The sequence below is a fragment of the Elaeis guineensis genome, chromosome 2, assembly GCF_000442705.2.
Source record: "Elaeis guineensis isolate ETL-2024a chromosome 2, EG11, whole genome shotgun sequence".
Classification (NCBI taxonomy): Eukaryota; Viridiplantae; Streptophyta; class Magnoliopsida; order Arecales; family Arecaceae; genus Elaeis; species Elaeis guineensis.
The window spans coordinates 77751698-77775017 of record NC_025994.2 but is presented as its reverse complement, the minus strand read 5'-3'; the positions used below and the strand labels follow the sequence as shown (position 1 = coordinate 77775017).

At 37.8% G+C, this 23320-nt stretch overlaps 1 protein-coding gene across 1 annotated transcript; it reads left to right on the top strand.

Moving 5' to 3' along the window:
- Positions 1 to 480: 480 nt before the first annotated feature.
- On the top strand, positions 481 to 4453 carry LOC105057962 (flavin-containing monooxygenase FMO GS-OX-like 9). The gene is made up of 7 exons (XM_010940704.4): positions 481 to 1194; positions 1535 to 1605; positions 1882 to 2040; positions 2283 to 2365; positions 2504 to 2639; positions 2859 to 3032; positions 4042 to 4453. Exons 1-7 carry the CDS (start codon positions 642 to 644, stop codon positions 4243 to 4245), a joined length of 1380 nt encoding a protein of 459 aa, XP_010939006.1. The 5' UTR covers positions 481 to 641; the 3' UTR covers positions 4246 to 4453.
- Positions 4454 to 23320: the final 18867 nt, after the last annotated feature.

Here is a 23320-nt window from a genome sequence, read left to right as displayed (position 1 = left end):
AGCTCTTCTATCTCCCTTTGCCTAGCTGCAGCTCCTTTGCTCTTGTCTCCCACCACCCTCCTATGGCTTCTCCACACCTATCCCCACCCCGCCACGACTCTATGCATGCCCGTCTCCTCCCCACCCCCTATTATCTGTGGTTCCCAACACCTCTTAACCTGTCACTTTTCCATACCAGCACTATTTTTACGTCACTTCTATATTTCTCACCGAAAAACTAGGATAAAATTATTGGAAGTATTTTAAAAATTTAATTTTATATTACTAATAATCTGATTACCATACTAAATATATCAATCAAGATTTTTAATAATTTTATTTATATATAATAAATATAATAATTAATATTATTAATAATTTAATAATAATAATCTTAAATAAAAGTTATCCACGCTACCTTCTTGCCCGATGCAACATAAGGCTTTGAGCCAAATTTTGTTTATGGTGTTCCTGGACCACATACTAATTCATTCAAATCCCCCACCAAATGAATGCGGTCCCGTGCCTTCCTACAAGCTACCATTTCCATTGGAGAACTTGACATAATAAGATACTGTAAATGAGTACACCTATTGCCCAGTTTCTCCATCGACCATCTATCTATAAAAGTTCCCCTCCTCTACTGGGAAAGCTACCTCAACATGATTCCTGAGATTAAACAGTCGAACCATGTCTGCGTTATTGGTGCAGGGCCTTCAGGGTTAGCGGCTGCAAGGGAGCTGAGGAGGGAAGGACATTCTGTGGTGGTCGTGGAGCAACACCATGATGTTGGAGGACAGTGGCTATATGACCCAAGGGTGGAAGAAGAAGATGCCTTGGGTAGGGTTACTCCATTGGAGGTCCATAGCAGTGTCTATGCCTCCCTTAGGGCTAATTCCCCTAGGTTGGCCATGGGTTTCACTGATTTCCCATTTTTGGCAAGGAAGGGAAGGGATGCCAGAATGTTTCCTGGTCACAGGGAACTCTACTTGTATCTCAGGGACTTCTGTGAATGGTTTGGATTGAGGGAGCTTATAAGATTCAATACTAGAGTAGACAATGTAGCCATGGTGGGTTCTGCAGAGTCTGGCAACAACTTGAAGTGGGTTGTTAGATCCAAAGAGAAGAATGGTGGAAAGGTTGTGGAAGAGATTTTTGATGCAGTAGTTGTGGCCAATGGGCATTATTCTCAGCCAAGGCTGCCAAATATTAAAGGTATGCGCTAATTCACAGACAGAAAGTTGAACTCTTTATTTTTTTTTATGGTGGCAAAAGGAGCATTTTGAACATGATGTAATACTCTGTCACGTTCATGGACTCAGACTTGGTAGTAGAACAAGATCGATGAGGAAATTTTATTATATTTATTCAGTTTGCTTTCTAGGAGCTAAAAAAGAAAAAAGAAAAAAGAAAATCTGAAGATTAGGTCTGTTCTCAGTCCACCCCTCCCAGGATCCCAGTTTGCCAGGACCACAACTGATAACATCCTTTTTTTTTTTTTCCCCTCTAGTTGGTTTCCTCAATATGGTACTAACGACATAATTTTCTCATGCAGGAATGGATGTTTGGACAAGAAAGCAAATACATAGCCATGTATACAGAGTTCCTGAGCCTTACCGTGATGAGGTTCGATAGGTCTTTCTCAAGCTACATACCATCTCCTCATCCTAACAGCCATAGAAGACATTGCTCATAAATTATGTATCATAAATTAGGAAAATGTTCTCAAAAAAAAATAAATTAGGAAAAATGAATGCATGACAGACATTAGAAGAAGGTATTTATTTCTTACAGCTATACAGGCCACAAAGAGAGTATTATTCCATGAATGCGAGTGGTTATTAGAAACTTCCTCATTCTAAATAATTTCTTTTTATCGTTTCTGTTCCAAATTGTACACAGGTTGTGGTAATAGTTGGAAGCTCAGTGAGTGGCCAAGACATATCACTGGAACTTGTATCTGTAGCAAAAGAAGTGCATATTAGTTCCAAATCTTTAGAAATCTCGGAGGGCTTATCAAAGGTCATTTCCAAATATCCAAACCTGCACCTACATTTACAGGTAAAGAAACCAAGTTTACTAGGTACATATTTAGCGTAAGCTTTTGATCATGTCAGTTTAGTGCTGGCAATGATGTGCATTACACGTTTCTGCATACATACATACATACATACATACATACATACATACATACATACATACGTGGATATATATATGTTGGTGATATGTTTCTTGGGCATTTACCTTATGTTATCTTTACCTGTAAAATGACTCTGTTGATGGCTAAAACTATGTCATTGCAGATAGACTCTCTTTGTGAAGATGGACAGGTTTTATTTGTTGATGGCTCCTTTGTGATTGCTGATTCTATTATTTATTGTACGGGGTCAGTTCCCTTTAATCCCATGGCATATTTAAACTTATGCAATTTCTCAAAATATGAATACTAATTTTGGCTAGTCAATTTATGCTATATCTAACATCCATTTGGCAATGATGATCATCTTGTTATCTTCCTTTGAAGGTATTCCTATACATTTCCATTTCTTGACACTAAAGGAATAGTGGTGGTAGATGATAATAGAGTGGAGCCTTTGTATGAGCACACATTCCCACCATTACTTGCTCCATCTCTCTCTTTTGTGGGCATTCCAAAGAAGGTGAGGAAATATCAATATTCTGAATTGTACACATGTTTTCTTACTTGAGAGGGTGAAAAGAACTTTCATCAACTCATCAAAATCTAATAAATATAAGTAAAACACTATATCAACCTTGTTTCAATTCAAATGTAACAATATTGGGAAAGGGATAATTTGCATTTACTAAACCTTGTATACTTAATATCATTTGTAGTTTTGCTTAAATCGATGTTGCAGATCATAGGGTTTTCCTTCTTCGAATCGCAAGCAAAATGGATAGCACAACTGCTATCTGGTAAAAGAACATTGCCATCGCCAGATGATATGATGAAGGCCATTAAAGAATTCTATCGAACAAAGGAGATTGAAGGCATACCAAAGTGCAAAACACATGATATCGCCAACTTTGAGGTACCTATTTTGCATAGTTCAAAATTTTAATGAACAAAATAGGAATGAGCTGAGATAAAGTGGGTGATCAAGATTTTCAAGATAGGTACCCCTCAAAAAGATCTATAAGATGCTCTGTATTTTATTCTCATAGTACATCAACCTGGTGCACATCTGTACTAATCATAGTCCATACATCATTAATTCAGCTACAACATCGATAATTCAAATGCAGTTGAGGGCTTTGACATCTAAATGTCCTACAAGATGCCACCTATCTCTTCTCACCTACCGTCATGTGTCATGACTGCTAATAACATCCTGTTAGCTCCTCCAGTGTCCCTATGAATACAAATTATAATTGTATATAGTTATAACAGTAAGATGATTCAATCTTGATGATGCTTGGCGACTGCTAAGAATTTTGGTGGTATTAAAATGATGCTATAAGAATATTTTCACTGTTTTATTTTTGATTGCATTTCATTCCTTTTTAGCGATTTAGATGCCAATCTTCTTCATTAGTAGCATCATGTGACCAGGCTTGATAAAAGATATGTAATAAGAAGGTACATCTTATAATTTTTATCATTTGTATAGTAATATGCAATAAAGAAAGGGACTACAAATAGCTTTACCACTGGACTGCAAATTGCTCTCGGCCCGGAGGTTGTGAAGGACCACCAGGATTGGAGAAAGGGAAAAAGGGACAAGGAAAGGAGAAAAATGTTAAAAAAGAAAAAAATTGACCCACAACTCGACCAACTTAAGGTAGTGTTTGCGTTTTCCCTAAATTTTGAAACTTCTTCTCCTGGATACCAAGCTTGTAATTATGTTAGTAACCTGGCAAAACTCCAACTAAATGTAGCAAGTCATTTCTTCTATGTTTGTTTGGCATTCTCTGAATAGGTTTTCTTTATTGAAAAAAAAAAAAAGAAAAATATAAATTTCTTCCTTTCAGGAAAAACATGTTGACTGCAATTTAATCCTGAACCACTACTAGTTGTGATGCTCAACTCTTTTCTTGCAGTATTGTGATATGTATGGAGATAATTGTGGATTCCCACACCTGGAGGAGTGGAGGAAAGAAATGTGGCTCTCAGCTTTCACAGATGGTTTCTCGAACTACGAAACTTATCGTGACCAATGGGATAATGATGATGAATGGCTTCGGGTGGCATACCAGAGCCATGATTTTACTCAGCTATATGACGCAAATGATGTTGCGCTCTAACTTCTTCTTGGAGGACTATTGTGATTAAGTTATTCTTCATTTATATGCTTCTCTCCTCTCCAGTGTATCCACCAAGGATCCATTATGAAGAATTAGAAACAAGTTATCAAATTAGCAGTACTTTTATGTGGTCAGAAATTATTAATTTATCTCCCGTTTGCTCCATATACCGTCAACATCTAAGAGAAACATGAAATAGATACCTGCACAACCTACAGAAAGAAGCTTCTATAGTTGAATTTAGGCTCACTTGTGATCTCTAGGAATTTGTCTCAATCACCCAGAAGAAAAGGGATGGCTCCAAGGTAACATTTATGAAGATTATAATAAAAGGGTTGGCAAAAGCTGGTACTGAAAATAGAACAAGCATATGAATGAAGCATTTGAAAGAACTAAAAAAACCCTAAATAATTGAGACATGGCTTGATGGCTGAGTGGTTGGAATCATGTGGCCTTGTAGGATTTCCTTTGTTTTTTTATTAAATTATTTTGTTTCTAATTAGAATTGTGTAATACAATTATTGGATGGTTACATTGGTGAAACTCACATAATTTGAACCATTCAACCAGCTAGGATTTTATCAAGCAATGAGTGACAGCATAGATGGAGCCATTTGTAATTTAATATGTGCTTGTTTAGGATCTTCGTTGGCATTCCTTGATAGGGTGGAGCATATAACAATTTTTTCCCAGCATATGCTCTCATTCAAGGCACTGTTTTTTATTAAATATATAGAGCAAAAGGGTTATTTATGTATTTATTTATTTAATCTTTAAATATGGGTATATTTTTTCCCAGCACATGCTCCTGCGCTAGGAATGTAGACCTTAGTGTTTCACTCTCAACAACAACAATGATAAACCCAACTATAGGTTGTCCACCATGTTATCGGTGACCCAACGGCAGCCCGACGTATGTTCTCAATGAAGAGCAATAGAATAACAGCTGAGCCATTGCTACATGGTCTTTTAAGACCGTACTGAAGGAGTTTCGGAGTCTTCATCCATTAAATGATAGATAGCCAACCACTCTACTACTCTAATTTTTTCCCCACTCAGTAAGATCTGTAATCTCAACAAGCTCTAGAGTATGTGAAGTCGTTATCCTTTAACAACCAGAGCACATCTCCATAACTCTAAAGCAAAAAATAGCATGCATTTCCTCAGGCAATAGGTATCCATCTTCATCTATAAAATCTAAACTCCCCGAGACCCTCCAGGTAAGTAAAAACTTACTTCACATGCTTTCTCCCAAAAATGGATGCTATATGAACTAAATTTGTCTCCTCCACAAAGCTCTGAGCAACTCTGACCCCATCGAAGAACATCACCTCTCGCATGGCATCCACTGAAATTCTACTTTTCATCTCTCCACCTTAGTCCACTTGACTTCATACTCAATTTATAGGCTCAAATGTGGTGCTCCCAAGTCTTGGGAGGTCAGGTGAGCAGCCATGGTGTTGGCTCCATAAGTCTAGGACCAATTTGGATCTTAGAGCTAGGATTAGTTTAGTACTAGGGTGGAAGTGCGGCCCTCCATGGTCTTGAGACCCAGGGATTAGGGCCTTGAGGGACTTGAGGCCCAGTAGTGAGTGGGCTACTCCATGTTGGGACTAGATTTGAGTCTAAGGGGGTGAGAGCATGTCGAGTCATAGGTATACATGAGCTTGGGTTGAGTGCAATCATATTGGGTTAACCATGAAAATTTTTAGACTAAGATTTGATCTATTTGTACAGGTATATATATACATGTAATTAGGTCAAATGTAAAAGGAATGAAAAGAGCCTTTCTCCCTAATTCTCCTTCTCCTCTCTCCTTTCATCTAGTTGTCACCCCCCTCTCTCCCAGAAACCCTAGCCACTCGCCTTCACTAGCCATATTTGGAAGCCAACAAACCCTAGCACCGACGGTTTTCTTGGCCATCCTTAATTCCTAGCACCTCTAAGCCTTGCCATCCCTTTTTGGACGTATTTGCTGCTAGTTTTCAAATCTCCACACCCTAAGGTAGTTTTCCAATATTTGGTATCAGAATCAGATTGGGGCGTTGGAGAAAAGGAGAACTTCTTGAAGCATAAGGTGCAGTGCAAGACAGCACGGCAAAGAAAAACCTAGTCGCACGAGGAATCCCTGTCCAACTCCTTCTTGGATCCTTTTCTTGCTGGTTTTAAGTTTTTCAAATCTTGGTGAGGGCCTTTACATGTGGTAGGAGCCAAGAAAAAGAGCCCCTCAACATCTGGTTGCGTGAGGAGGAAGAAGGAAGGAAGTTCTCCAAGAAAAGAAAAATCTATACACCCTCTTCCAAGGCATACCTTCTCAAATCTGAGCTACATTTGTTATGATTATGGTTGGTGCTGACCATGAGTAGTGGGCTGAAGGTGGAGTTTGAGAAATTTGATGGAAAAAAAACTTCTCATTGTGGAAGGCTAGGATGGAGGATTTGTTGGTCCAACTTGGATTGGATCCAATCTTGGAGGAAAGATCGAAGGATATGATAGATAGGTAGTGAAGTTTTTTGGAAAAGAAGGCATGTTCGATGATTAGGGACTGTTTGGCAGACTCAATTTTGTATGACGTGTTAGAGAAAAGGTCACCCAAGGGGTTATGGTTGAGGTTACACACCATGTATATGGAAAAGTATATGTGCAACCAGTTGATGCTGAAGAGGCAATGGTACAGTCTTTGGATGTATGAAGGTAGAGATATTGTAAGACATATTCAGCAGTTCGATCAGATGAGCATAGATTTGCTAAACCTTAAGATGAAGATGGAAGAGGAGGACAAGAGTCCGATAGTTTTGATCCATTGATGACGACCCTGCTGTATGATAAGGAGATGCTGCATTATGAAGATATAGTCTTAGTTCTCAAATCCAATAAGTAGAGAGAATGGATGACAAAGGAGGATGTTTCTCAAGAGGGCCTCGTTGTAGAGGAGAGGCCCAGGAGAGGAAAGGATAAGAGCGAGCACAAGGGAAGGCACAAGTCCCAAAAAAGTAGCAAGAAGGTAAGATGCTTCAAGTATAATGAAGCAGGACACTTTAAGCGAGATTGTCCACTTTAGAAGAAGTGCAAGGGAGAAAGGGAAGGGACTGATTTTCTGAGTGTCATTGCTGATTTAGAAGTAGAGACTTTTTTCTTGATGATTTCAAAAGGATCTACGGTGTGTGGAAGATCCGAAATAGCAGCAGCAGCGGTGAAGGAGCAGTAGGAGGCCCAACAAGGTAGCATTAGGCAGCTGACCTCATTTTTCAGTTTTGCCTTTTGTAGGTGCATTAGAAAGACTCGATATTCAGGTGGAGCACCATCTAGAGGTGCCTCCATATGTGGAGGGAGTTTTGGCATAAGTTCGGGGTCGAGGGGTGTAAGAGAAGGAAAAAAATTTCAGCAGTATCACACTCCATAAGTCGATGCAGAATGTGCGACAGTCAGAAAGGAATGGCTCTGAGGAGATTGTGTCATATGTATTGGTCACAGTAAGAGAGGACCTTGAAACCTATGAGGAGGCTGAGGCAAGCTAAAGAGAAGATAGATGGGTCTAGGATATATCAGAAGAGCTGCAATCTCTCAAAGAGAGCCTGAAGCGGTTGGTGCAGCTGTCTAGTAGAAAGAAGCCTATAGAATGTAAGGTGGATGCCCAAATGCAAGGAAGAATCTTCAACCCAAGGGGAGGTGGATGTCTCAGAGGCCTCCAATGGAGCTCCAAGGTTGAATGATTTGGCACTAGCGATGGGGTTTGCACAGGGTGCTGTCAGGGTGCATGACGACAGCAGGTTGGTGCAGATGGACCTGGTGAAGTTTGCCAAAATTTTAAGACATCAAGGTAGAGATTGTAGGCTCAGATATGGTACTTTCAAGCCTTGAAAGACCAGATGAAGAGGCTCCATGAGTCTAGGACCGGTTTGGAACCCAGGGTTAGGACTGATTTGGTCCTAGGGTGAAGGTGCGGCCTTCCACAGTCTTAAGGCCCAGGGATTGGGGCCTTGAGGGACTTGAGACCCAGTAGATTTGGATCTTGAATGAGCTAATCCATATTTAGATTAGGTTTGGATCCAAGGGGGTGAAAGCATGTTGAGTCAAGGGTGTACATGGGTTTGGGTTGAGTTGAGTGCAATCACCTTGGGTTAGCCATGAAAGTTTTTGGGCTAGGATTTGATCTATTTGTATAGGTATATATATACATATAATTAGGTCAAATGTAAAGGGAATGAAAAGAGCCTTTCTCTCTAATTCTCTTTCTCTCTTTATATTTCTTCACGCTGGCAAAGACAAGAAATCCTAAGGTTTCTTGCCGTCCCATCCAAAGAAGGAAAGGATCAAGGGGAGGCGCTAAGGTTTCTAGCGCCTCCATCTCCTAGCCTCCAAGGCTCTTGTTTCCAAGCTCTTGGCCGCCCCAAGAGGGGGTCTCCATGTCCCTTTCTTGCTGTGGTGGCTGCTTTCTAGATCCAAGGAAAGGGCGCCACTCATCAAAAGAAGAAGAATCCAAGGAGGCGCATAAGGAAAACCATAGAGGTGCTAGGGTTTGTAGCTGCCTACCATATTTGGCTCTCTCCTTCTTGCCACCCCTTTTATTGGCTATTTATGGTTGGTTCCAGGTCTCCACAGCCTCACGAAAGTTCTCCAACATAACTTTGCTGCTAAGTTCTCTCTGAGAGCTCAAACCTCTTCTGTATGTTTCTACAAGAGACTGATTTAGGTATCGCAGGGTCCACCGCTGAGGAACATCCAGTGTGAGGACTTTCCTATCTTTGATGGTGTTGCGGGATTCGATGAGATGGATTGACTATAGATTCGAAGCCAGCATCTAAAGTGGAGATCTCCACCACACATCCTGCAATTATCTCTCTCTCTTCATCTCAACTCTAGCTCATTGCTTGAGCCAAATCGACTCTTTGATGGCAATAGATTAGTGCTAGAGGAAAGATCCGACCCGCATCTGAGGTCTTGAGCTCTTCTCCCCTTGTCAACTGAGTATGAAAAACAAGAATACCGTGGTGGTGTCCTCCACCACTCTTTTAGAGCTACCAATGAAACCTATTGAACCCAAGTAGGGTCATAGGGATCTCAACATTCTGAAGGCGTCGACTACCCTATCCATCATCTTCAAGCAGTTTCAATAGCCCTTGCTGCAAGTCAAAGAGTTGACCACCATAGTACACGACTTGCAGCATGCACTACAAGGAAAGAGAGTTTTAGCAATGAATTTATTTACGATAAAAAATATTAATGTCACAAATAATCATATCAACGATGCAAAAAAAATTTCATCGATAATAAAAAAATATTTATGATGATTATAAATTTTCATCGTAAATAAAAAATATTAGCGATGAAAAAAGAGTTTCATCGTAAAAAAAAAATATTTTCAATGAATATTTTTATCATAAATAAAAAAAATTTAAATTATAAATATCTAAATATTAGCGATGTTAAATCTTTCATTGGTAATAGTTAAATATTTTATGATGAAAAGATCAGTTTCATCGTCAATTATTCTTATTTACGACTAAAAATTTTCATCACTAATATTTGAAGAAAAATAAAAAATTAAATATTTTTATTTATTTGCGACATAAGTATTAGTCACAAATAATTTAATTATTTATGATGAAAATACATGTTGTGTCATAAAAAGTAATTATTAATGATGAAAATTTTCATCGTTAATGCTTTAAAAAGTTATATAATTTAAAATTTTAAAATATAAAGATTATTTATGATAAAAAAATAAATATCATAGATAGTTAAAATATTTATAATAGAAAGTTTTTTTTTATCGTAAATAATCAACCATTTACGATGAAATTTTTCATTGTTAATACCTGAGAAATAAAAAAATTTAAAAATTTAAAAAGTAAGGTATTTGTGACCTAGAAAAAATTTTCATCACCAAAAAATAATTTTTTACGACAAAATTATTTATCACAAATAATTAAAAAAAATTAAAATTTAAAAATTACAGAATATTTATGACAAAACACATTTCGTCGCTAATATTGCTTATTTATGATGGAAACATATATTCTATAGTAAATAAATATATTTTAAAATTTAAAAATAAAAGATAATTTGTGATGAAACTTATTTATCATAAATAATCAACTATGTGTGGTGATAAATCTAATTACCATCGTAAAATCATTACTTATTTTTGACGTATATCTTTCGTTACGAATATTTTAAAAATAAAAAAAATTTAAATTTCAAAAACTAAACAATTAGCGATGGTAAAAGATTTTTCCATCGTTAAAATGGTTTTTAATGATGAAAAATTTTATCGCTAATGGTTTAAAAATTTTAAAAATTAAAAAAAACTTTTTTATTGAAGGATATATATTATAGTAATTTTTTTTATATTTATAAAAAATATAAGATAGTTTTAAAAAATAATATGTACAAAATAAAAGTATGTAAAATATTAAGATGAATATGTAGTAATATAAGAAAATTATTGGAATCATACTTAAAATGCCAGATATAATTTGAAAAAAATAATAAAAAATTTTATCATAAAAAAGTTTATAAATAATTTATAAAAAAATAGTAAATATTAAAATTAAAAGTTTACAAGAATGATGGATAGAGTGGGCCAAGATATTTTAGAATATGTGACTGTATTTTATCTAGTTTTATCATTAGTTAGTTCATAATTATCATATATACTAAATTTTATGTTTACTATATTTATAATGACATATTTAAAGAAAAATTTTGATTTTGTTGCTAGTTATCTTTGAATACTTTATTTTATTTTATTTCTTAGTTATACACATAAGTAATGAATAAAAATTTAGAAAGATTGATGAGCTGATATGGATGAAGGAAAAGTATATGTGGGGTATAGGTCGAACCTACTTCAACCTGCATGTAAACCAAACACCATTTGACCCATTGACACCTCTAGTTTGAATCATGCTTCTGTCCAATTTTGATTGGTCTTCTATCCATTTTAGTTAATAAATAAAAGAAAAAAAATAAAAAGGATGACATGACAGTAGATCAAGAAAAAATTTTGCACCTCATATCTGGGCTCTGGTGCTAAAGAGGCCTCGTTCTATTTGCCAAAGGCTCCATTGAGTCTCTTAGACAGGACCAGGCCCAAATTTAGCTCATTTTTTATGTAGTTCTCATTAAACCTAAACATAATACGAGTTTTACAAAATCTAAATAAGCAGGATAAAATATGTGATGTCTGGGAAACAGGCTATGGAAGTATTAACATTCTATAGAAATTTAAAGATAGATATGGCCCCAACCATGTAGGCCATGAAAGAGGGTCGGATGAACTTGGTCACATACTTCCTAAACAACAACATCAGAGAAGAAAAAAGCAAGGTACTTTTTTGACCTCTCAAATATCATCATTTTTTGCATGAAGTCCTGAGTTAAAAAGTTTGCAGTCAAATCCTTGAAATCGCTTTCAGTGAATCAATGTGGTCTTGCCATCTATCTTGTCAGTTGGATCTGAAAAAATTTTATCATGCGAGCATCATATAATTACTTATAAAAAACTTATAAATAAAAAATTCTTTTTAAAAAAATTCTTTTTTAGTAATTATTCGCGATGGAAGATAATTTTCGTCGCTAATAACATAATTAGCGACGAATATAATCATCGTAAATAAAACTTTTTTATCGAAAAATTTTTGGCGGGGACTATTAGCGATGAAGTCTTATATTTTCATCGTAAATAACATACTTTGGGAGAAAATTTTTTTCAATGAGAAATTTTTTTTTGGTGGGAACTATTGGCGATGAAAATTTTATTCATCGCTAATAAGCTTATTAGCGACGAAAAATTTGATTTTCATTGCAAATTTATTTTTCGTTTAAATTACGGATGATGAAAATTAATTATTAGTGATAAAAATTTTCGTCGCTAATACCCTGCATCCCGTCATGTCCCATCTGAAGCCCATTTTCTTCCTCGCTGCCCCCCCACCCTCACTCGACATTCTCTCATGCTCCCCCTCGGCGTCCCGCATCTCTCCCCCTATCCAATCACCGTCGCCGTCTGCAAAGCCATCGCCAACGCCGCCATCGAGGTGAGTTTTATTACCTTTTTTTTGGGGGGTTCGGGCCGGGGATGGGGATGGGGATGGCAAGCCAGGGCCGGGGACGGCACGCCTGGGCCATGGATGGTGGGCCGGGCTTGTGGGGCCTGCGGGCTGGATCCGATGGCCTGGGGCCTAGGACAGGTCCGACGGGCCGGGGCCGGGGACGGCAGTTCGGGGCTGCGGGTCGGGGATGGGGAGGGCGGGCCGGGGCCGGAGATGGGGATGGGGACAGCGGTCCGGTCTGGGTCCATGTTTGGGTCCAGGCCGGCGCCGGGGCCGAGGCTGGGTCGGCTCAGGTCCGGGTCGGTGTCGGGTCTGTGACTGGGCCAGGCCGGGTCTGTGACGGGACCGGATCAAGCCTGGTCGTTTTCAGGTCGAGCTGGGTCGGGCCGGGTTGGTGCAGGTCGGGTGGAGCCGGGGTGGGTCGGGTCAGGTCGGTTCCTATCCAGATCGGGCTGGGGCGAGTCGAGTCGGGATGGGACGGGCCAAGTCTGGAAGGGTTCGGGCCGGGTTGGTTCCGGGTTAGGCCGGGGCCTTCGGGGATGTGTCCGAGGACAGGGCCGAGATGGGGCAGGTCGGGTTGGGGCCGGGTCGGGGCGGGGAGGGTCGGGTTCGAGCTAGGTCGGGTCCGGGTTGGGTCGGTTCTGGGTCGGGTTGGGTCGGTTCTGGGTCAGACCGGGGCCTTTGGGGATGGGTCCGTGGAGGGGTCCGGGGTGGTCCGGCAAGTCAAGTGGGGCCGAGACTGGTCGGGGTCAGGATGGGTCGGGGTCGGGTCTGGTCGGTTTCGGGTCGGGCCTAGTCGGGCCGAGTTGAAATTATTATAATTGTTGCATATTATTTTTTAGTGTTACTGCTAAAATTATTTAATTATTTGACTAATTATTTTTTTACTAACACAATGCACATTGCTGTTATTTATTATAATTAAATTATTTTATGTGCTATTTTGTATACTGCTGAAATTATAAATAAAAAAATATTTCTATTTCTAGAGAAAACTCTACTAAAATTTTTGATGAAAAAATTTCAATACGATGTTATTCTTTTTTGATAAATTAAAAATTTATTTTCGAATGCACGTTCCAAGATGGTACTTAAATTACATTGAACTGTAAATTTTCGTTCAAGTTTCGATCTTCATCCAGATCGAAACTTGGATGTCTCGTATTCGGATTTTTTGAAAAAGTAATAATATTATTATTGTTAATAATTGATATTTTATTTTATTATGTGGTATTCAGTGTTTATCTGTCCATTGTTTTCCAAGTATATGGTGGATAGGATGTGTAGGCACCATATCCATATCGTTTACTTAGAGAACCATAGGGAGATGCTGTCGAAATTTTTATGAAAATAAGATGAAATATCCACTAATAACAATAATAAGATTATTATTTTTTTGAAAGGGATAGGGCCACACCTGCTTGTAATAATTTGAAAAGGATAGGATCATGCATTTTTACTTCATTAAGTTGATGTAACTTATTTTTTGTGCTAATGTTCAATCTGTATGTATTTTTTAATATATGTTATTTTGTATCAAGTGATCCAAATCTAGATCCGGATAGGGATTTTGGCAGGAATTTAGAATATGATTCAGTCCAAAATTTGGATCGGGATCCAAAATACCACTGAACTTTTTTTTGGTTGTTAATGATTTTGTATTTATTGTTAGATGAATATCAATAAAAGTTGGATGAATACTAGAGGTATTTGTTGCTCCTAGATTGATTTTGATGATTACAAAGCAGATTGAAGGGGTACCAATATTTTTTATTTGAAAGTCTTTGTACTCTTCAGGGGCAAAATCATAATTTTATCAAAACCCTAATTTAATAGTATCATTTGGTAGAACAAAAGATTTGTGATCTATTGGCGAAAATTTCATTATTTTTGGATTGTATTTTTGAAGTTATGCATGTTTGAAATCCATGAGTCGACTCATGAGTCAGCTCATGGCACAATGAGCAGTTTGGCACGCTGAATTTTTGGCTTGGCACGGCCTGTGAGTCGACTCATGAGTCGACCCTCAAGGCATGAGTCGACTCATGAGTCGACTTCTGCTGTTTTAGGCCAAAAGTTGTAGAAACCTATTTTCTGGTTGCTTCAACAGAGGTCGACTCATGAGTCGACCCCTGAGGCATGAGTCGACTCATGAGTCGACCCCTGCGACGGGATTTTTCCGCAACGGCTAGTTTTTAACCCATTTTAAGTGCTTTAAATGCTCATTTAATGTGCTCTAACGGCTCTTTTTCTGCCTAGAATATTTTTCTCTATTTCTTAAAGCTATAAAAGGATTCAAAAGGTGGGAAACATACAAGAGATTGAAAGAAGAAGAAAGAGAGAAAGAAAGAGATTTAAAAGAGCATTCAAGAGAGCATTCAAGAGCATTCAAAAGAGAAAGGATTTCTCAAGCCAACTTTTCAGCCCTAATCAAGAGCTCATTTAAAGCCTTCAAGAAGCCATCAATCAAAGCTCACCAACTCCTCAAGCGCTCAATCAATTCTCCATCCACTTTGAGGAAATCCAAAAAGGAGCTTCTTCTCTTGAGTAAAGTGTATTTAAAGTTATATTCGCTCATTAAAGGGGCTTTTCTTGTACTTATTTGTGCTATAATTATTTTACTCATTTTGAGTAATTATTTTTATTTTGGAAGGGTTCCAAAATAAGGGAAGGTTGATCCGAACCTGAAATCGGAGTGTATTGGGTTGGCTTGTACCCGGAAAACAAGTGGACTAGCTTGGGATAGCTAGTGTCGGAGTTTTCGACGTTTGTATTTGGGTTGAATACAAGTATAGTGGATTGGAATTCTCAAGTAGGAGCTTGGGAAGTGGATGTAGGTGCAAGGTTGGCACCGAACCACTATAAATCATTGTGTTTGTGATGTGCATAATTGCTTCTCTTTAACTCTTCATTATTTTCTTGCTCTCTTGCTTTAGGCAATTAATCTTGAACAAAGGTTTTTCTCCTCATTCATTTTGCTATTGACAAACATTTTTATAAGTCATTAGTTAAGCTTAAAATTTTTAGAAACCCAATTCACCCCCCGTCTTGGGTTGCATAGCTGGACAACAAGTGGTATCAGAGCCCGGTGCTCTAGCCCATCTTTGATCTAAACAATCAAGGAGCCAAAGATCTATGGCAACCCATGTCGGTACTTCTCTAGCCGAGGGGCAATCCACCAACCGACCTTCACTTTTCAATGGGTCTAATTACACCTATTAGAAAGCTCGGATGAAAATATTCATACAAGCACTCGACTATGATATGTGGAGTATCATAGTGAATGGTCCTCACACACCCACTAAAATTATAGATGGTGAGGAATCAACCAAACCCGAGAAAGAATGGGATGAGGTTGATAAAAAGATGACCCAATTAAATGCTAAAGCAATGAATGTACTTTATTGTGCTCTTGATGCAAACAAATTTAATCGCATTTCTACTTGTTCTTCTGCTAAAGAAATATGGGATAGGTTAGAAGTAACCCATGAGGAAACCAATCAAGTAAAAGAGTCTAAAATAAATATGCTTGTGCATAAATATGAATTGTTTAAAATGGAGCATGCTGAGTCCATAACTGTAATGTTTACTCATTTTACTGATATCATTAATGGTTTAAAGAGTCTTGGTAAGTCCTATACTAACAGTGAGCTTGTAAGAAAGATTCTCAGGTCCTTGCCAAGAACTTGGGAAGCCAAAGTGACTGCCATCCAAGAAGCGAAGGACTTGAACACTCTACCTCTAGAAGAGCTTCTTGGATCTTTGATGACTCATGAGCTAAGCATGAAGCAACATCAAGAGAAAGAAGTCAAAAAGAAAAGAACCATCGCCCTCAAATCCACAGCTCCTCCTGATGAAGAAACTGATGACACTGAAGATGAAGAACAAGATGAAGAGATGGCTCTCATCACCCGAAGATTCAAGAAATTTTTGAGAAAAAGAAAACAGGGGATGAGAAAGAGGCCATTCACAAAAGGGGAACAAAGCAAAGAAAAAGAGAAAGACCAACCCCTTATCTGCTACGAGTGCAAGAAGCCGGGATACTTCAAATCCGAATGTCCACGACTGAAGAAAGGTCCCAAGAAGTTCAAGAAGAAGGCCATGATGGTCACATGGAGTGCGAGTGATGACTCAAGCTCCGATGAGGAAACCTCAACCGAACAAGCCAACCTGTGCCTTATGGCACACGAAAATGAGGTAATTTCTGAAACTCCTAGTGACTTTACATTTGAAGAATTACATGAAGCTTTTTATGATTTAGTTGATGAATTAAAGAAACTAGGGATGAAAAACAAAGAGCTAAAATTAAAAAATCAATCCTTATTGAAACAAGCTGAAAACTTTTCAATTGAAAAATTCACCTTGCTTCAAAAAAATCAAAGCTTAAAGAATGAAATTGCCAAGCTGAAACCAATAGTAGATAAGTTCACCTTAAGTTCAAACAAACTAAATATGATTCTTGATAATCAAAAAGCCGTATATGATAAGGCTGGACTTGGCTATAACCCCTTGAAGAAACAAAAATATCTGAAAAATATTTATGTAAATTCTTTAAGTAACAAGTCTACCAATATTACTTGTTTCAAATATGGTAGAGTAGGACATAAGTCATACACTTGCTTCTTTGACAAATCAGCAAACTCAACTATAAAGAAAATATGGGTTCCAAAAGGAACCATTATGACTAACCAAAAAGGACCCAAGAAAGCTTGGGTACCTAAAACAAAAACTTGACTTTTGCTTGCAGGTGTGTCTAGCATCCCAAGGAGGAAACAGAAAATGGTATCTTGACAGTGGATGCTCGAGACACATGACTGGTGATGAATCACAATTCATCACGCTTGATGCTAAGGATGGAGGGATGGTCACCTTTGGAGATAATGGCAAAAGAAAGATCATCGGTATAGGTAACATTGGTATCACTCCCTCCAAATATATTGAAAATATTTTGTTAGTTAATGGTTTAAAGCATAACTTACTTAGCATTAGTCAATTTTGTGATAAAGGGTATAAAGTTGTTTTTGAATCATCTGTTTGCATTGTAACTAGTCCTATTAACGATGGCATTAAATTTATTGGACATAGACATGGCAATGTTTATATGGTAGATTTAAATGATTTAGCCAAAATAAACATGCAATGCCTAGTATCCTTGAATGCTAAAGTTAATGAGACTAGTTGGCTTTGGCATCGTAGACTTGCACACATTAGCATGCATTCTCTTTCAAAATTAATTAAGAAAGAATTAGTTCTTGGCTTGCCTAAACTGAATTTTGAAAAAGATAAAATTTGTGATGCATGCCAACTAGGTAAACAAACACGAGTTTCATTTAAATCCAAAAATGTTGTTTCAACTTCTAGACCTTTAGAGCTTTTGCATATGGACTTATTTGGACCAACTAGAACCACTAGTCTAGGAGGAAAACGATATGGTTTTGTAATTATAGATGATTACTCTCGTTTTACTTGGATTTTTTTCTTAGCACACAAAGATGAAACTTTTCATATTTTCACTAAATTTTATCGAAAAGTCACTAATGAAAAAAGATTTTCAATTCAAAATATTCGAAGTGATCATGAAACTGAATTTGAAAATCAAGACTTTGAAAACTTTTGTGATGAAAATGGAATTGGCCATAACTTCTCTGCTCCTAGGACACCCCAACAAAATGGGGTAGTTGAAAGGAAAAACAGAACCTTAGAAGAAATGGCCCATACCATGCTTTGTGAAAGCAACCTTCCAAGATATTTTTGAGCGGAAGCAATTAACACAGCATGTTACATTTTAAATCGTGCTTTGATTAGATAAATTTTAAAGAAAACCCCCTATGAACTTTGGAAAGGAAGAAAACCAAATATTGCATATTTTCATGTTTTTGGTTGCCGATATTTTGTATTAAATAATGGTAAAGAAAGACTTGATAAATTTGATGCAAAATCAGATGAAGCAATATTTTTGGATTACTCCTCCACTAGTAAAGCTTTTAGAGTTTTTAACAAAAGAACTTTAGTAGTTGAGGAGTCCATACATGTTGTTTTTGATGAATCTAACGATCTTCCTTCAAGGAAGAATGAGGGTGTTGATGATGCAGATCCTCTAATAGAAGGAATGAAGGAGATCACTCTGAAAGATTCAACAATTCAAGAGGACGAGGAACAAGAAGACAAACAAGATGAGAGAGGTGAAGAAATTCAAGAACAACCTCAAGGTACAAATGACCTACCCAAGGAATGGAGGTATGTTCACAATCACCCTAAGGAGTTAATTATTGATGATCCTATGCATGGGGTAAAAACTCGTTCTTCACTTAGAGATGTATTTAATCATTGTGCTTTTGTATCTCATCTTGAACCAAAAATTATTGAAGAAGCTGAAAATGATCATAATTGGATTAATGCAATGCAAGAGGAACTTAATCAATTTGAAAGAAATAATATTTGGACTTTAGTATCAAGACCTAAAAACTATTCAATAATTGGCACAAAATGAGTCTTTAGGAACAAATTAGATGAACATGGTAATGTAATTAGAAATAAAGCAAGATTGGTTACTAAAGGATATAATCAAGAAGAAGGAATTGATTTTGATGAGACCTTTGCACCTGTTGCTAGATTAGAAGCCATTAGACTTCTACTTGCATATGCTTGCTTTATGAAATTCAAATTATTTCAAATGGATGTCAAAAGTGTATTTTTAAATGGATATATTGCTGAAGAAGTCTATGTAGAACAACCCCCTGGATTTGAAAATCATGCTTTTCCTAATCATGTTTTTAAATTAAATAAAACTTTATATGGATTAAAACAAGCACCTAGAGCTTGGTATGATAGGCTAAGCAAATTTTTACTAAATAATGATTTTTCAAGAGGTAATGTAGATACAACCCTCTTTATTAAAAGAAATCAAAATGATATGTTAGTAATACAAATTTATGTTGATGACATAATTTTTGGGTCTACTAATGAATCTCTTTGTCAAGACTTTGCAAAGCTCATGCAGGGGGAGTTCGAGATGAGCATGATGGGAGAACTTACCTTCTTCCTCGGACTCCAAATCAAACAAACAAAAGAGGGAATCTCCATCACCCAAAGCAAGTACACCAAGAAACTACTCAAAAGATTTGGAATGGAGAACTCCAAACCAATTGGCACACCAATGAGCCCCTCATGTAAGCTTGACAAGGATGATGAAGGTAAATGTGTAGACTTAAAATACTATAGAGGTATGATTGGCTCTCTATTATATTTAACTGCAAGTAGGCCTGATATCATGTTTAGTGTTTGCTTGTGTGCTAGATATCAATCTAATCCTAAAGAATCTCATTTGAATGCTGTTAAAAGAATCCTTAGATACTTGAATGGTACTCAAACTCTGGGGTTATGGTACTCTAAGGACTCACTAATTGATTTATTAGGATATTCAGATACTGATTTTGCTGGATGTAGATTAGATAGAAAAAGCACAAGTGAAACTTGCCAATTTTTTGGAGTTAACCTAATCTCCTGGTTTAGCAAGAAATAAAATTCGGTAGCACTGTCTACGGCTGAGGCCGAATACATTGCAGCCGGAAGTTATTGTGCTCAAATCTTGTGGATTAAGTAACAACTCGAAGACTTTGGAATCAAACTTAATGAAACACCAATAAGATGTGACAACAAAAGTGCCATAAATCTATCTAAAAATCCAATTCAACACTCAAGGTTCAAACATATTGAAATTAGACATCATTTTATAAGAGAACATGTTCAAAACAAAAATATAATTCTTGAATATGTTTGCACTGAAAATCAATTAGCTGATATCTTTACAAAGGCCCTTAGTGAGGACAGATTCTGTGAAATTAGGAGAAATCTAGGAATTCTTGATCCATATGCCTAAATATTTCTCCAATTCCAAAGATTTGATGTCAAAAATTCTTTGAGCTCAATTTCCATCATCTCTCTTGGTTCTAAATGCTCAAGATTATTACTCTTACAACTTGACGCTGAGCAAAATTCCTTCTCCCAAAATTTCAAATTTTTCTGGAATTTATTCATATTTTTTCTGAATTTCTGAGTTTCATGAGTCGACCCCCTTGAGTCGACCCTATGGCATACTTGTAATTACTGCCAACTTCCCACGGGCTCTTTCTTTTTAATTGAAAGCCTGTTCGTGAGCCGACTCATCTCTTCGTCTTCCTCCCTCCAAGAACCGCCATCCTCATCCTCATTCTCTCCAAAACCAAGGATCTAGCTCAAGATTGTTCTCCCTTCTCCTCTCCACCACAAATCACCACCTGGGAAAGGGGATTTTCGCATCTTTTCCTTTTGATTGAAACGGTTGGAGCGTGCCCTACCCTCCACCGTTCTTCTCAAAACCGCCTCTTCTCTCCGCCAAAATCCCTCTCCATTCTTTTGTAGCCCTTCTTCCACTCATCCTCTTGATCCTCCAAGTCTCTCTGCCTGCTGCTGTGTTGAGAATGGCTCCGAAGATGAAGCTCCCTCAGAGAAGAAAGTCGGTCTGTGAGCTAGAAAAAAATGTCCGCAGAAAAAGGCAAGCTGCTCAGTCCTCCACTGCTCCCACTCCGACTTCTGTGTCAGCTCAAGGTCCCTCTCAGTCTTCCCTTAGCCCCAGTAAGATCCCTCTATCTGATAGGAAAGTTGAAATCGGAAAGAATGTGGATTTTCGGTTCTTTGAAAAAGAGGGTTTCACCTTTGGAACAAAGATTAAGAACCAGGGTTGGGGTTTCTACTGCTCTCTTAAGGAAGTCACTTTTGTAGATCTAGTTAGAGAATTTTATCAGAATCTGCATTATGGGAATGGAACAGTGACTTCTACAGTAAAGGGAGTTGATATTTGTCTGGATCCTAGTATATTGGGAGAAATACTTCATTTGCCCTGTGAGGGTTATTCTTACATGGAACTCCCAGTAAAGGAAGAGGGGATCAGTGTGAATTTAGGGGGAACCTACTCAGAAAGTTTGAATAAATTGGAAGCCAAAATTCTGTCTATTGAGATGAGGATCTTACATCAGTTAGTGACGAAGCTCTTCTTCCCTAGGAGTGGTAGGCATGATCTACTTTCTAGCAGAGATATTTGTATTATGTTTCATGTTATCACTCAAACCCCCCTAAACCTCCCTGCACTAATGATTGAGGCCATGAGAGAGACACTGAACAGATCCAAGGCACATCTGCCTTTTGGTATGGCCCTTACTCGAGTTTTCAGGAGGTTTGGAGTCAGCTTTGAGGGGGAGGCATCTACTAAGCTTTCTCACGTAGACACCTTCAACCAACACACTCTGCACCGCATGGGATTTACAAAAACTGATGGTGGTTGGATCAAGGGTTCTGAGGAGAGAGCTGAGGACAGAGTAGAAGATAGAGCTGAAGAAGAAGGTCCCTCATCTCCTATCCATGACTTCAGGGCAGCATCACCTGATATCCAGTTTATTCCAGATCCAGAGGCTGGCCCTTCAGAGTTCACCAGGAGGCCCACACCAGTACATCAGCCAGAGAGCAGTGCACCTTCTTCAGAGTTCAGACTGGCTGATGATCAGATCAAGCAGATATCACAGCGTGTGGCTTCCTTACTATCTAGACAGTGGAGCACTACTACATTTACACCAAGGGCCACTTCATCTGATCAGACTTTGACTCCCCACATCTCCACTGTGTTTCAGTTGATCTCAGATCAGTCTATCCGGATTCAGCAGCTTGAGGACACTGTTTGGAGACTGACTGGGAGAGTTCTTGACTTGCAGGGGCAAGTCCTAGCTTTGGCCCATCCTCAGCCACAGGAGAGCACTATTGAGGTCACAGACCTTACTGCAGAGGCTGGCAGGCTCAGAGGTGCATTGGAGGGTGGTTATGAGTTATTGAGGAGAGAGATCAGAGGCTCGAGTGAGCATGCATCTACTCAGTTCACTGCTCTACTTCAGTCTGTTTCCAGAGCACTGAACGTTCTTGATTCCATCAGACTCACTCTTTCAGTTTAGTCCTTGGCCTCGCAGCATTCTCAGCCTCCTAGTTCATCTCGCTCACCTGCTCGTGCCAGAGGCAGACGGGGTAGAGGACGTTCTTCTGGTCAAGATCCATCATCTCCTCACCCTATATCTGATGACTCCGATCCTTCTAGTCATGATCTTTACTAGATCCTAGGTGTTAGTCTCTTGTTCTTTCTAGGATCTGTATTTTGGGGCCATGTAATGACATTAGCTAGTTGACTTTTATGTTATGAAATTTGTATTGAAATAATTATGGTTTTAATCATCTTTTACCTATATATCTACTTTTTGTAATGATGTCAATCATCTTTTTGGTTATATATATTCTCCTTGTTGAAATATCTTCTCCTTGTTGATGATTCATATCTATGGTAATCTATGGCATATTTTGGTTAATGATTGCTGAATTCAGGGGGAGCAAACATTAATGATAAGCACTAGAAGTATTAAAGAGAAAACGTATTCAGAAAAAGAGGGGAAGTTAACAATGTTTGATGATGTCAAAAAGGGGGAGAAATTAAAGCAAAAGCAACCCATCAAAAGCAAAACTATAAATTATGAGAAATTCAAGAAAAAGAAACCCATCAAAAGCAAAACTACAAATTATGAGAAATTAAAGAAAAAGAAACATATCAAAAGTAAAATTATTACATGACTTAAAAATACAAATGAGTAAATTGCTAAGTACAATGCAAATGAGCAACCTTTAAAATTACTTCTTTAAATATGCTCTGATATGCTTTAAAATTCTTACTTGCTCTGATACATCTTAAATTTAACATGCTCTAATATTACAAATTAACTCTTAGACATGCATTGGCACACTTAATTATTTTTGCTCTAATAATAAAACTAAATAATCAAATGAGAATGAGCAAATTTTCAAGATACAGCTTGCTCTAATAACAAAAACAAATTTTCTGCTCTAACACCGAAATCACATAATCCAATGAGCAAATTTTCAAATATTTAAGCAAATGGGCAAACTATTTATGCATATGACCATTTGGATCACATGCCAAAAAAATCATT

Excerpts from the sequence above, each read along its gene's own strand:
- LOC105057962 (XM_010940704.4), top strand. The coding sequence starts at position 642 with ATGATTCCTGAGATTAAACAGTCGAACCATGTCTGCGTTATTGGTGCA. Across the intron at positions 1,606-1,881 it reads CTGAGCCTTACCGTGATGAG|GTTGTGGTAATAGTTGGAAG; the intron begins GTTCGATAGGTC and ends AATTGTACACAG. Across the intron at positions 2,640-2,858 it reads TTGTGGGCATTCCAAAGAAG|ATCATAGGGTTTTCCTTCTT; the intron begins GTGAGGAAATAT and ends TCGATGTTGCAG.